Here is a 13,994-nt window from a genome sequence, read left to right as displayed (position 1 = left end):
CAAGAATATGGTTATGAAATCAACCGTTATTTTCCCACACAAACGAGGAGGGTTTTTATAAAGCAGGTTGAGCAATTTCATGGGAGAGTCTAAGTAATTTCACTTAAAAATCAACTGCTCACTGTTAGTTATCACTTTCCCCTTCCAGAAATATTATCAACCAGGACAGTCATTTCACAAAATGTCTTGAGCTCAGACTCCAGAGTACACGAGAGAGAGGGAGAGGGGCCACCAGAAAGGGGCAGAGGAGGCATCCTTACCTTTGCTTGGAGGAGGAGAGCTCTGCCTCTTCCTACAGTCTGTGAGCGCAAGAAAAACACAGTATCCCTTAATGTCCATAGTTACACGTACTCCAGCAGAAAACGTTACAACAGGAGGACATGTTAATTAGAACAATTCAGTGACACAGAAGGGAGTCTACTGCTCATTCAAGCTTAATGACTCAATCTTTAATAATAACAAAGCTTTTAAGTTTACATTAAGGCATTACTTGATAAAAAATTTTTCATATTCTTCACTATTATTCTATAAATGATAACAACTTAGAAGAGTTATACTAGTTTAAGATCTTACTAAACAACCTAAAATTGATGATAATTTAAGTTTCTTTGAAGTCAGTAAGTTAGCTCTTCTTTTGAAGGCATTACCGACTGAGGACATCAACTTCATTTTTCAAGCAACAGACCAGTGAGGTTGTATTTTATGTGTATATTTGAAGGCTGCATTAAGAGTAAAGATTTCCTTAAAATAAAGAATATGATGTTAGGAGTTTCTACCAAAACTTATAGAAATTGCGTTTTCTATTTTGGTAAAATTAGAATTTCAAATGAAAAGACTTAACCAATTAAAAGCCTATCTTTGGCAAGACAGGCCACATATTTAAGGGTTAGGCTAGAATATTTGTTGATTTAGCCCAACTTTTAAAAAGTCCACTTGAAAGCTGGTTTTAATTTATGGAAAATGAGAACTTTATACAGCCAATATTACATAACTGAGCTTCTAACAGAAGGTACCAAGTAAATCCAGCACTACCGAAATTCTATTTTAAAACAATTGCCCCATTGTGCTTTAATATACATCTTAATGGTGATGTCAAATTTATACAGTATCCTAAAAATTTGTAAAGTATCCTACACACCATCTTCATTTAACCTCACTACAATCTTTATTAAATTGGCAAGGAGGGTATTCTCTATCCTGTTTGATACATCAAGGAGAAGGTATGTGGTCAAGTAACTTAACCAGAATCACACACTAAAAATAAATGGCAGAGCTAGAATCATACTGCAGTTCTGTGTTCTTCTGAGTAAACTACACTAAATCCTAAAAAAGGGCAATGATTTTCCCTCAGAGGAATTTCTGTCCCAAAGTTACATTTAAGTGCATAATTCTAATTTCACAGAAGAGATTACCTCCTTAAATGCAGTAAGAGGGTTAGTAGCTCCTTGGACTCATCCTATGCAACATCAAGGAAAAAAGATAAAACAAAACCCTCCACATTCCATCAATTGCCTTTAGATGAAGGATGTTTTGCACCTTCTCACTTGCACATTTTTGCTGATGATCGTTATTTCATAAAGCAGAGAAGGTCTTACCTCTGGTTTGTCTAAGAGAAGACAGCCAAGTTCGTAGCAAGCATATGGCTGAACATATAAGTTATTCTGACGGCACAACTCATCTTTAACAGCTCGATGAAAGAACTGGAAGAATAATACACATGTTACTGGAATCCATTCACTTCCCTGCTTCAGCTCCTTTTCCTCCTTAGTGCTGATCGCGTCATCGGGAAGCAGGAAGGGACACTCATTTCTGTATCCAAGTTTCTCCTCTTCCGCGTTGCTGTTCCTTCCCGTTGTTGCATATCTCACAAGTCCTTTATATGCCTGCCTGCTGAGCTTCCCCCGGAACATGGCCCCATCAGCCAGCCTGATTTTCCGCCTCTGCTGATTATTTTGTGGGGGACCCCTTTATCTGCATCTCAAAATCTGAACATCCTATTTTAATATTTTTGTCAGAACCATCTCTTGATAGGTGTCTTAACTGTGTCGTGCTAACACTTGAGCATATGATCTAAACCCAGCTGTTTAGAGCCATGTAATAACTATTATACCCCATGCTGAAAATCAATTAAAAATTATGATACAAGCACAGCAACTCTCCATGGATTTAAAGCCACAGTCTCCTACTGCAGTGCGTCAACTTTCAAAGAGTAACCAAAATAACTCTGGGATGCACGTCCAAAAACCCAACCAAACAAGAAACTCAGAAAAAACCCTCCAACTACATTTGAAAAAAAAATGAACAGTTCTTTTTCATAAACATGGACACGACACCCTAACCCAACAACTTTCTAGACCTCACCTTAGTCAGTAATGCACGACTAATCTGGAGTTACGAGGGCGGAACAGTGAACACAGGCTGCCACGCCTGGCCCCACCTGTTTACCTAAGGGCTCGGAGGCCTCACGCTGCCCCTCGTGTCCTCCTCCGCCAGCTGAGACTGTCCCCGTGATAAACAGCCAGTGCCAGAGAAGCAGCCCAGACGTAAAGAGGTACTCCAAGACTCCGAAGCTGCATTAGCATCTAGTATGAATCACCAACTTATAGCATCTGCAAAGACGACCTTAATCGCATCAAGTAGGTAACCTCACGCTGCAGCAGGAGACTGGGTGTGCTGAATGCTCTCTCGCTTTACTATGCCCAAGCACCCATGTAGGTTTTCACAGCTCAGCTGAGCCCCGACCACACACGAACGGTTTACCTCCACGGCATCCCTGGTGTTCCCCAGGCATTTGTGTATGGCCCCCAGCAGCAGGTACTTCAGCCCAACGACGGATGGGTCAGCCACTTCATGGCAAGCTGGGAGACGAGAAAACGGCAGGAGGGAAACACGTTGACTTAAGGGTCCTTAAGTATCATCAACAGTTAAGATTTTCATTGTTTATCAACTTAGTCAGTTCATGACTCTCACCCTCCCCCCAAAAAACAGGTTTCCCCTTCCTCATCCAGTAGTGAATGTCCTTAAGTCAAAGAAAAGATCACACTTCACAGTGCCAAGACGACTCAAAACTGCACCCTACTGTTACTAAGTCCAAGAAGCCAGTCTGAAAAGGCTCCAGGCTGAAGACTCCACCTAGAGGACGTTCTGGAAAAGGCAAACAATGGTGGATGTCAGAGGTCTGGGAGGCAGAGCACAGGGGGCTGTCAGGGCAGTGAAGGCACGCTGTACGATGCTGTGAGAGTGGCTACAGGTCAACACACATGGGCTAAGTCCCACAGAACGTACAAAACAGAGCAGAAGCCCTAATGTCAGTTACGGACTGTGGGGGATAACACTGCGTCAGTGTTGGCCCATCAGTTGTTAACAAATGCAGCACAGAGGGAGGGGATGTTGGCGGCTGGGGAGGCGTGAGGCTTGGTGGGGGGGGGGTGGGCTATGTGCGAACTAACTCTTATACCTTCTGCTCAATTTTGCTGTGAATCTAAAACTGCTCTAAAAAGTAAAGTCTATTAACATCTTTTAATTGTATCATATTAATTTAAAAAGCCATGCAGTGAGCACCTTCCTGTGGTTGTAGAAGGTACTGCATGAGTCTCTGAAGGGATCAGGCCTGGCCATCCTCTCTGGGGGACGGGCGCACACGCTGGAGGATAACATGGATGTTTTCCAAGGAAATAAAAAAGGTGGGAATTGGAAACACAGTGGGGTTAATAGAGGAGGAAAAGAGGTAATTATTTCTGTGAACCAATAAAAATATTGAGATTTGATATGATTTTATAGAACATACACACATATACACATACATGTCTATGTGTGTATTACTTACAAATGTATGTACATGTATATGTGTATGTGTATGTGGAGGTACACACACACACACACACACACACACACACACACACACACACAGAGCTCAAGGTTCCAGATACTGGAAGAGCTGGGTAGAATTGAAAAGAGGTCAATGTGAAGAATGGAGTCTGAATCTACAGAAGCAGGAGGGGCCTCAAAACACTGGGCTGTGAATACCTCCACATACAAAGAACTCAAAAGGTCTTCGGCAGCAGCAGTGTTAAGGAAAGGGGAATGCACTCATTCATTCGTTCATTCTACTCATTCATTCAGTATTCACTGAGCACATGTGCCATGTGCCAGCAGTGACAAAATAGAAAAAAATTTCTGCCCTTAGGAAATGAACATTTCGTGGAGGAGACTGATGATACAAAAGACAAACAGGTAAAATAAGTGTGCTAAAGGAGTGTTATGTGCTAAGGTAAAAAATAAACCCAGGAAGGGAGATAAGGGGTGCATGAGTGTCAGAAAAGTGCAGTTTAAGTCCCCCTGAAAAAGTGACAGGTGAGTAAAGACTTGAAGAAAACAAGTGAAGGAGCCACGTGGATGTTTGTGGGAAGAGCTTGCAGGCAGAGAAGGGCAGGTGCAAAGGCACTGAGGCCACTCAGGCCTGGTCTGTTCAAGAACAGTAAGGAGGAATGTGGCTAGACCTGGTGAGCAGAAGAGGGCGAGAGGCAGTGGCTAAGGTGTGTGTCCAGACGGTAGCCACTGAAAGGATCTGGGCTTTTACTTTGAATGAGATGAGACCACAGAAGGTCCCAGAAGTGAAACAACACAGCAGGACTTAGATTTTAATAGGATCGCTCAGACTGCTGTGCTGAGGATACACAGAAACATCCTTAAAACACAGAGGAAGAAGGGAGTGGAGAGGGGCGAGTAGATGGGGGAAGGGCACGAATGAAACCACAAGACAAGGATACAAGAATCCAACTGGCTCTGACGAAGGGAGTCACAGATGGGGACCCCAGTAAGCTGAATGCACAGGAGTGGGCGGGCTTGATGGGACGGGACCTCTATAACCCACTATCAGGTTTGTTTGGGTTTTTTTTTTTTTTCCTGTAACTTAACTATTTCTCTACAAAGACCTTCACCATGTTCTACATGATTGGATCAATTTGGATCATCACTGCTTAACACTGGGGAATGAGCTAACCTAGTTAACAGCTCTCTGAACTGGGCTAACTTGTAACAAAAATACTAGAGAATTATCTCATGTTCACCCCAGAGCCTGCCTCCCTCCCTGAGACCGCATCTTCATTGTTTATTTTGATGCCTGGAAAGGCGTTCAGAGGGTATTCAGTCACGTTAAGCGACAACCATTCTCGTGTCTCCCAATTACTGTTTTACATTCGCATGTGTGTTTAATATCCTTAAATACATGATTTGGCACTTGCGCATTAAAAAGAATACCTAAAATTCTCTACTGTCCCTTTGAGTTAGACATGGGTAGATATTCCAGACTTGCATCAACACGGGATGGGTTTTTAAATTATACTTATCTTTTTAAACAACAGAGCAGAACTTGTACATCCAAGAAAATTTTGTTTCCTTTCAAGCTGTTCCCTTAGGAGGGTTACAAACCTGTTCTAATTACAGGGCCTCTGTGCACAGCTTCTTTTGGAGGTGTATTACTTTGATCTCTGGAATATATACTAACAAACTTTTTGACCTTTAAGATAGTCTTTTTTTTTTTTTAAATAAGCAAGAGGCATCAGCAGGGGAGTCTGATGATAAAAGTGTATGATTCAAGGGATAACACTATATTTGATCAAAAACAGTATGACTAGAGAAATCTAACAAATTTTCTAGTCACCAACGCACTATTTTTGAGTAAATCCAAACTATTAATACAAATTACTTCTGAAAAAGTGGATAAGAATACATTTCCAAAGAGAATCAGTCCCTATAAAACCATCTTTTGGGGTGTACAGTCGGCTTTCCATGTCTGCAGGTTCTGCATGCATGGATACAACCAACTCTGGATTGAAAATACTCCAGGAAAAAAAAATTCCAGTAAGTTCCAATAAGCACAACTTGAATTTGCTGCACGTTCAGTGACTATTTACATATCAGGCATTATAAATTATCTAGAGATGATTTAAAGTAAACAGGGAAAAGTGCCTGGAGTGTATATGCAAATATCACTCCAGGTTATATAAGGGGTTTAAGCAGCCGCAGAGTCTGGTACCTGCGGGGGGGGGGGGGGGTCCTAGAACCAATCCCCCAGGGATGCCCAGGGACAACTGCATGTAGTTTTTACTTCAACGTAACAGTCTCATCTTTTAATCGTCTAGCAGCACGATTTAAGTAACTTCGTGCTCCCGGGGAGACGAAGCGGCCTGTAGGTCGGTCTGAAGCTCTGCTCCTCCAGGCGCCATCCTCAGGCCAGCCGCAGCGACACTCGCCCCCACGGGAGCTGGACCAGCCACCGAACTGCTCTGCGTGCCTGCTTGCTCACTACAAAATGGGCACGACAGTGTTGTCGGCCTTCTTCCTACTTCCTGGGTTGCAGGATGGAGCGAACCAAATAATCTGCCAGACTATGAAGTGGCATTCAAATGTCTGCACATACACCTTTAGAAGAAATGCCACAGTATTTCTTTAAAACCAATAAAGCTTTTTTTACTTAAAGGTTTACTCTCCCCATGAACTTTTCTCACCATGAAGGTTATTTATATCTACCATAACTTAGGGTCTTACTTTTTTTTTTAATATGTGAATCAAAAAGGTAAGCTTCTAATTACACTCCCAAGTATCTGCTGAAATCAGAACGTAACTCCACACACAAGACCAGCACGCTCCGGCTGCATGCCTCACATGAGCACCAGCCATGCTCACGGCCACTAAAAGCCAGGGGACAACCCGCACGTCCAGTAGGAAGAGAATGAACAAACTGTGGTACAGGTGTCGCCACACGACGGCACACCTACTGCCGCAGGCGAAAGGAACGCTCTACTGAACGGGCCACAACGTGGGTCCACCTCCCACACACGATGCTGGACAAATGAAGCCACGCGCTAAAAAGGACACACACTCTGATTCCGCTCGTGGGAAGTCCAAGGACAGGCAGAAGTAATCCATGGAGAGGTTACTCCAGGATTAGCACCACTGAATCAGTGCTAGCAACGCAGGCCTGTCCTTCCCAGGGCTTCTAGTCCTACCAGCTAAGCCACTGAATTTTCTGAATCACTACACTGTCTGTCCAAGCATGACAGCTCTGTACTCTCTGAATCAGACAATATTAGGGAGACACTGAAGAAACGAGCTGCTGCGTATAGTTTTGTTTCTCACCCTGACTCATCCTCTGGAGGTTGGGGAAGGAGCAGTTGGGAAGGGCTTTCCACAAGTACAACACTTCGATGGAGGCCAGCACACATAGCGCTCTGGTCGGGGTCTGCTTCCGAAATCTTTCTGCCTGCAAGGAGTCAGAATGATTAGGCTACGTTAAAAAAAAATCATGTAAAAATATTTCGGAGACATTGAAAAATGCATCATTCATATTGGATGTGCACAACCCCCCCCCCAACAAAGCTAAAACGGAACATTTCTAAGCAATTTTTGCTTTTCCGTTTTTAACATATCGGTAGATATGCCTTTCTCTCATTATTCAACTCAATCTACTATTAAGATCCAGGGTATAGTTTGAACACTTCAGGATGGAACTAGATTCATTTCAGTTTAAATCAAACAAGTTTATAAAAGCTGGGTAACAAGTAATAACTCAGTGGGTCCGTATGGAGGGCGTAACACTACACGCCTTTTAGTTACAGTTCTGACCTCTGGCTTTCTACTTAGTCCCAGTGCCCTCAGTGGTGTTCCACACTACAGTCTCGTTTATACTCACCCTAAGTCATTAAACTTTCATTCAGTAAAAACTAAAACTAAAATCATGGAAAATTCCGTGCTAATTTGCATTCTTCTGAAAGCACCTAACCCTTTAGACAAGACGCTCTTCCTCTCCAGACATGCCCATTAGCTCTACAAGGTCTGTGATGTCTCTATTCAAAGAAACAATTGCTTTAATTATTTGCAACAACACTTCGTACTCAGAGCAGACGAATGGCATGGGCGTAAGTTGTCTCCAGTCGGGAACTGCATTTTGCACAGCAAGCAGGTCACCAGCTCTGAGTAGGATTTCCTAAACCTGCCCAAAGCAGTAACAGTTATAAACACCCGTCATAAACAACACACCAGATCAACAGGTTCCAACGTACCTTTTTCACTGAGAACTGCTCAATCTGATTGTTTTTCCTCTTGAAGAGTTTCTGGACCTCTTTAAAGACAATCTGGGCCCCGTCCACATCACCGGTGGCTCCTTGACAAACTGTAAGAAACCACTGCAGTGTTCCTTAAGGGCTAGGGGGAAAGGGCCACCCAGGGAAACCGAGGTTGATGATACGTGGAAAGTGTCAGTAAAGGAAAAAACAGAAGCAAATATTTTTAAAGACTGTTACACAGGGGCTACACCATCCTGCTGACTGTCACTCCACTGATTCAACAACTATTTCCCTGATGCCACGTTCCCACAGCTTTGGGGAGACAAGTGGGAAGACAACGGTCCTAGTCCTTTTGTGGGGAGATAGTCTTGCACATGACAACCCTCTCTTATATTGTCACAGAGCACAACTGCTCCAGTTGGAGCCCCAACACTCGGAAAATGAAATAAAAAGGAATTTAGGAAAGGACAATTAGGAGCCAGGAGGACTGCGACAGCCTCATGGCCTCTTTTCACAGGATGTCCCATGGCTGGAAGGGAAGTCACGGATTAGTCCTGCACACGTTCCATGGACACTTGCCACCAGCAAGAATGCAAAGAGGAAACGCACACGCTTACACCCTGAAGAAACGTGCACTTCAGCCGGAGAGATGCAACACACAGTCCCGCAGCCACAGAGGGTACAGTGCTAAGAGGCTTCAGAGTCCGAGCACCAAAGTACTTTTGGAAAAGCTCAAGAAGGGCAGGGATCGTTCCTCTTTGGAGGGATCGGGGGAGCTCTGAGGATACAGGAGTCAAGCTGAGCCTTGAGGAGGGTAAGATCTCGATGGTCTGCACACCCTTCATCCCACCCCAAGCCCCAGGCAGAGACCGCACCCTACTTCCTCGGCTTCACCTGCTCTCCCTTCTCCATACTTCACACCTGGCTGCAGCCCCACCTCCTGGCTGACACCTGACTGACTCCTCTGTCATTCTTTCCTCAGCCCCCATGGCATTGAATTCATTTCTATTAATTTTGGGGTTGATTTTGTCTTTGCCACATGTTGTTTTTCAATCCCCCCCATTGGAATGTCCATTGATTTGCTAGATCTTCCTTCTTTATTCGAGCAGTCCTAAAACTGGGCGGCCCTACACTTGTATTCTGGGGCTTGGTCAAGGTGGGCACAGGGCCACGGCTGTCAAAGAACGGGCAGCTGTCAGAGGGTCAAAGCAGCACAAGCAGCGAGGCTGGGAGGAAGCGGAGGACGTCGAGGTGACGGGAAAGGCAGATTTCTCCTGGGGGTGAGTGGGATTAGGCTGAATACTCAGAGGGAGTGCGAACCCCATTTCCGGTTACGGGAGTAACTGGTCCAGATGTGGCTGTCTGAGCCATCCAAAATGGTCTCATCTGTTGCACTTATAAATTTCAAAACCGGAAGGAAGCCTGGTGATTGTTTTGTAAAATAATTCCCTCACGTTACAGATCAGAGGATGCAAAAGTCTAGGTAAGTTAAAAGACTTGCCCAAGGTCACACAGTAAATCAATGAAAAAGAATAATTTCTGCTGCCCTGAGCTTGAGGTCTCCTAAGATAACTGACAAAATTATTACACAGTCATAAAATTTTAATAAAAGAATGAGCAAATGTGGGCATGTGAGAGAGTCAAGCAGCATCAGTATCGGGATCTGGACCACCTACAATACTGATACCTCAGATCCCAAAGAATATACACCACCTCCTCTCGGGACAGTTACAGACACAGCTGCTTGAAAAGAAGCAGATGGTTAAAAGCAGGAGCATCTCTGACTCACCCTAAATCCGAGACCTACACAGAACTTGCAACGCTTGGCTCGTCCATAAAGACTAAGCTTACATCACCCTGTAAGTGACATTCTAATCTTTTGGGATAACTTCTGGTCTTTATGTAATTTCAAAACTTACAGAAGAGTTGCAAGAATAGTACAAGGACACAATTCAGCAACTCCACCTCTGGGTGACACGCCCCCAGGGAATGAAAGCAGGGTCTCAGAGAACCACGTTCACAGCAGCGTCACTCACTATGGCTAAGGGGTGGGACAACCCAAGGGTCCATTGACAATGAACAAAATGTGCTATATTCATACAAGGGAATATATTTAGCCTTAAAAAGGCATGGAATTCTGTTACATGCTACAACTCGGATGAACCGTGAGGACATCATGCTAAGAGAAATAAGCCAGATACAAACAACAAATGCTGTATGAGTCCACTTATACGAGGCACCTAGAATAGTCAAATGAATACAGACAGAAGGCAGAACAGTGTGTTGTTAGGGGCTGGGGTTCGGGGAGCGGGGAGGTACTGTTTAATGGGCACAGGGTTTCAGCCTGCGATGGTTAAAAAAGTTCGGGAGATGGATGCTGGTCATGGCTGCTTAATGATGTGAAAGAACTTAATGCCACTGAACTACACACTTAAAAATGGTGAACATGGTAGATTTTACGTTATGTATATTTTACTAAAATTTTAAAAAATAGTGCAAGGAATTAAACCCCTGGTGGCAGTATTTCTGGTCCCTGAACAGCCATCTCCTCCAGCTCTGCCTGCCCACATGTAACTCAAAAGGCAGCTCCTGCGAGGTGCCTTCTCTGACAGCTGGACAGAAGGGACCCTGCCCTCTCCCGTGTCCCCTCTGCAGTGGAGCCATTCACACGTTTCTGCACGAAATCCCCGGGCAGAGGTGGAGAGCAGAGTCTTCCACACTTGACCATCTCCTACGGCTGGTGTGGTCCTGGGAATTCCGGTCTCTGGGGAATAAATGCTCCTCTATGTGGCCACAATGTACCTTTATTTCATGTTCTATGCTCAACAAAGATCAGAAAAGGGATAGCTGCCCACATGGGCTACGTGGCCCCATTCCACCTGAACGACCGCTGAGTCGTGCAGCGCTCTGCTGGGTTCATGAAGGTGCTGAGCGCACAAGGCCGCTCCGGAAATGGCTGCTACTTTCACCTGAGATGCTGCCAGCTCTGTAAACCAACCCTTAAAGTATACCAAGCAGCGTACTGGAAATACTCCTATTCAAACAGCTGCAGAGCCACAGAAAAATGCCCGTCCTGCGGGGACTGGAGGAGGGCCTGCGGGGACACGGGGCTTCCACCCAGACCGCTAATGGGCCGCAGTTCTAGAACACCTGGGATATACATACAGGCCACTGTGAACTTCATCTTATTTTAAAGAGATCATTTAAGGGGATGGAACGTCAGGAGATGTTTTGTTAAATCCAAATATTCAGAGAAAAGAGGAGATATTTAAAATAATGTTTGGATGAGTCTTGAATTTTAAGTAAATGAATCACTTACATGGGTGTCTAAGGAGAGTTCATCGTTAGAGGCAGCAAATGTGCAGCCACCTGGGGCTCCTCAATTCCCACCTGGGCACTTCTGCATCCCCGAGTGTCTTGTAGCCCAGGGCGCAGACAACCGTCTTGTCCACCAGGTGGCAGCATGTCTTTAACTATCTCCTCACAGAAGGGCCAAAAGGCAACGCACTCATATTCCTATCAGAAATTACAGGTGTTTCTGCCATAACGATACGCAGTGTTGAAATTACCTTGTGTTCTGCAAAAATCACACTGTAGTTATAACGGGTAGTAGGTAAAACAAGGTGGGAACGGACCACTCAAAATCTGTGCAGCTTTGTAACCCGAGCACTAACGATCCAAACAAAAATATTAACACAATTTAATAGATATGTTACATTTTTAAAGATTGTTTAGATTTCTAATAAATGAAAAGTACAGTTGAGAAAATAAAGGAGAGGCTTAAGGGTAGGCTGAGGCTGTTTTGGACAAAATGCACGAAAACAGGGAGAACATCACAATAAGCTTTTCCAAGTCCCAGCATGTGACCAAGCCAGCCGCCACCCATGGGAATGCGGGGCAGGCGCGGGGCAGGCGCAGGGCCGGCGGCACCGAACTTCCCGGCATTCAGCCGGGTCGGTGAGAGCTATGTTCAGCTGCTTCTTACTTGCAGCACAAAACATTACATGCTGTAGGGAACTGTGACAAGGACAATTCCTGTCATCACTCTCCCATCCGCGCATGTGTGTGCGCTAACTCGTGAGACAGAGAAGGGGGAGCCGTGGTCTACTCACCCGCGGTCAAGTAGGCGTAATAGCACTGGGACCACCTGGACTCGTTTTTCAGCCTCTCAAAGGAATCGAACGCATCCTTGAAGTTCAGCTCTATCATGCTGCACCAGCCTGTGAAAGAGAGACGTCCAGTGCGTGACCCCAAAGGAGGATGCCCACCTTTAAGGGACAGAGCTCTCATGCCGCTGACTTTCTCTGTGAGTGTTCTGTGCCAACTACCCGAAACCTTCGTAATCACCTTTCTCCTCTTGAATATTTTCAATGCAATGTTTTGAGTAGGACAAGGCATCTCTGGTGAAGCAATACAGAAGGGAGGGATGCAGACATTTCTAGGAAAACAGTCCAGTTTGCCTCCAGCTGTGAGATCAACCCAAGCACAGAGGTACTCCTCTCCCAGAGCAGGCACAGGCGCAGGGAAAGGAGCAGTACCTGAGGTCACAAACCTAGTGACAAGCCCAAAATGTTTTCAACACCCACCTGCGCGTTAATGATTACTGTTCATTAGCAAAAATGAGAAGCAGTGAGTAAGCCAGTCAGAAATTAAGTACTTGCCACCCTCCCTCTGCAGGAGTGGGGAAAGGACCCCATCTTCCCTGGATCAAAACACTGTCAGGCTGGCATCCTGGAAGCAGCAGCAGCAGCGAGCATGCAGGAATCTTATCCCCGTGGTTAGAAATGGTACCTCCCGTCCACTGAACCATCCCCTCTGCACCCTGGGCACGTGATGAAATTCTCTCTAGTCCTACTGCAGCCTTGAAAAGGTGGCAGATGGTGTCCTCACTTTATCAAAGAGAAAGTCTAAGGCATGAAGAGGCTATGTGACTTGCTCAAGGTCACAGAACTAACAAGAGGGAAGAACTGAGGGCAGAAGGCTCCTTCCTGTCCACGGTAACCCCTCCAGAAAAAATCGGGTATCTGGTGCATCATGAAGTAGTCGTGTCATTTTAGACCATCTGAACTACAGGGGTGACAGGGATCCATACATCCAGGAAATGTAGTGTCAAATTCATGGGATATGGTATGACATGAAGATGACATATTTTAGAGTAAAAATTGGGGCTGATTATTTCCATCCTAAAGTAGACATCAGGGTAAGAGCTAAATTAAATGCAAAAATAGAGGTGGAAGGCAGCAGTGAAATTGAATGAGGCTGAGTTTTGATTTTGCTGTTTTCCCCTCAAGCTGACCTTCCGGAGCCCTTAGTGCTGGTTCCATGGTTTCTAAGCTTCCTTGGGCTCTAACATTCTATCCTGCCACAGACCTGGAAACGGTGCACGCAAAAAAGGCCACCATAATCATTTTGCAATATATATGTTCAAATTTTTATGTTGTCTACTTTAAATACAATGTTACATGTCAACTACATCTTAATAAAACTGGAAGAAAACAAAAACAGCATCTTAAACAAGAAAAATCAAAGGCCAGCAAAGCTAGTTCCTTTAATTCAAGTTCTATACTGCTTCATTGCTTGTGAAATCGGAGATGCCTTGTCGCACTCAAAACAGCACACTGATAATGTGTTTCACACCCCATTCTGCATTAAGGCTGCTACCCAGAGCTCCAGCAGAGTTCAGACTGCAGAAAATACAGTTCCCATTGGGTCATACCTCATCTCCCCTCCCTAAATCATAGTAGGAGTTTGAGATGTAATACTGTTTAATGGGCAGTTACCAATCTTTTAGTTTGCACTCTTCTTTTAAAAAGATTCAGGAAGACAATTATGTCTACAGCAGGCGAGCGAGTAGCAGGCAGCAGAAGGTCCAACCTGACGGGCGTCCCCTGCCTCCCCAGGTGCGCCCACCCCCATCTCTGCACACAC

The 13,994-nt window shown here is 44.8% G+C and overlaps 1 protein-coding gene across 1 annotated transcript in view; it reads right to left on the bottom strand.

Moving 5' to 3' along the window:
- Nucleotides 1–13,994, bottom strand: part of TTC39C (tetratricopeptide repeat domain 39C) — an 83,379-nt gene that overhangs the window by 657 nt on the left and 68,728 nt on the right. The window contains exons 8-13 of the mRNA XM_074352173.1: nt 12,179–12,286; nt 8,064–8,173; nt 7,141–7,264; nt 2,761–2,858; nt 1,596–1,700; nt 261–299 (exon numbers count right to left, since the gene is read on the bottom strand). Coding sequence (XP_074208274.1) covers nt 261–299; nt 1,596–1,700; nt 2,761–2,858; nt 7,141–7,264; nt 8,064–8,173; nt 12,179–12,286 — 584 coding nt within the window. The remainder of the gene's footprint in view (nt 1–260; nt 300–1,595; nt 1,701–2,760; nt 2,859–7,140; nt 7,265–8,063; nt 8,174–12,178; nt 12,287–13,994) is intronic.

The sequence above is a fragment of the Camelus bactrianus genome, chromosome 24 (assembly GCF_048773025.1).
Source record: "Camelus bactrianus isolate YW-2024 breed Bactrian camel chromosome 24, ASM4877302v1, whole genome shotgun sequence".
Classification (NCBI taxonomy): domain Eukaryota; kingdom Metazoa; phylum Chordata; class Mammalia; order Artiodactyla; family Camelidae; genus Camelus; species Camelus bactrianus.
This window is presented reverse-complemented; position numbering and strand designations above follow the sequence as displayed.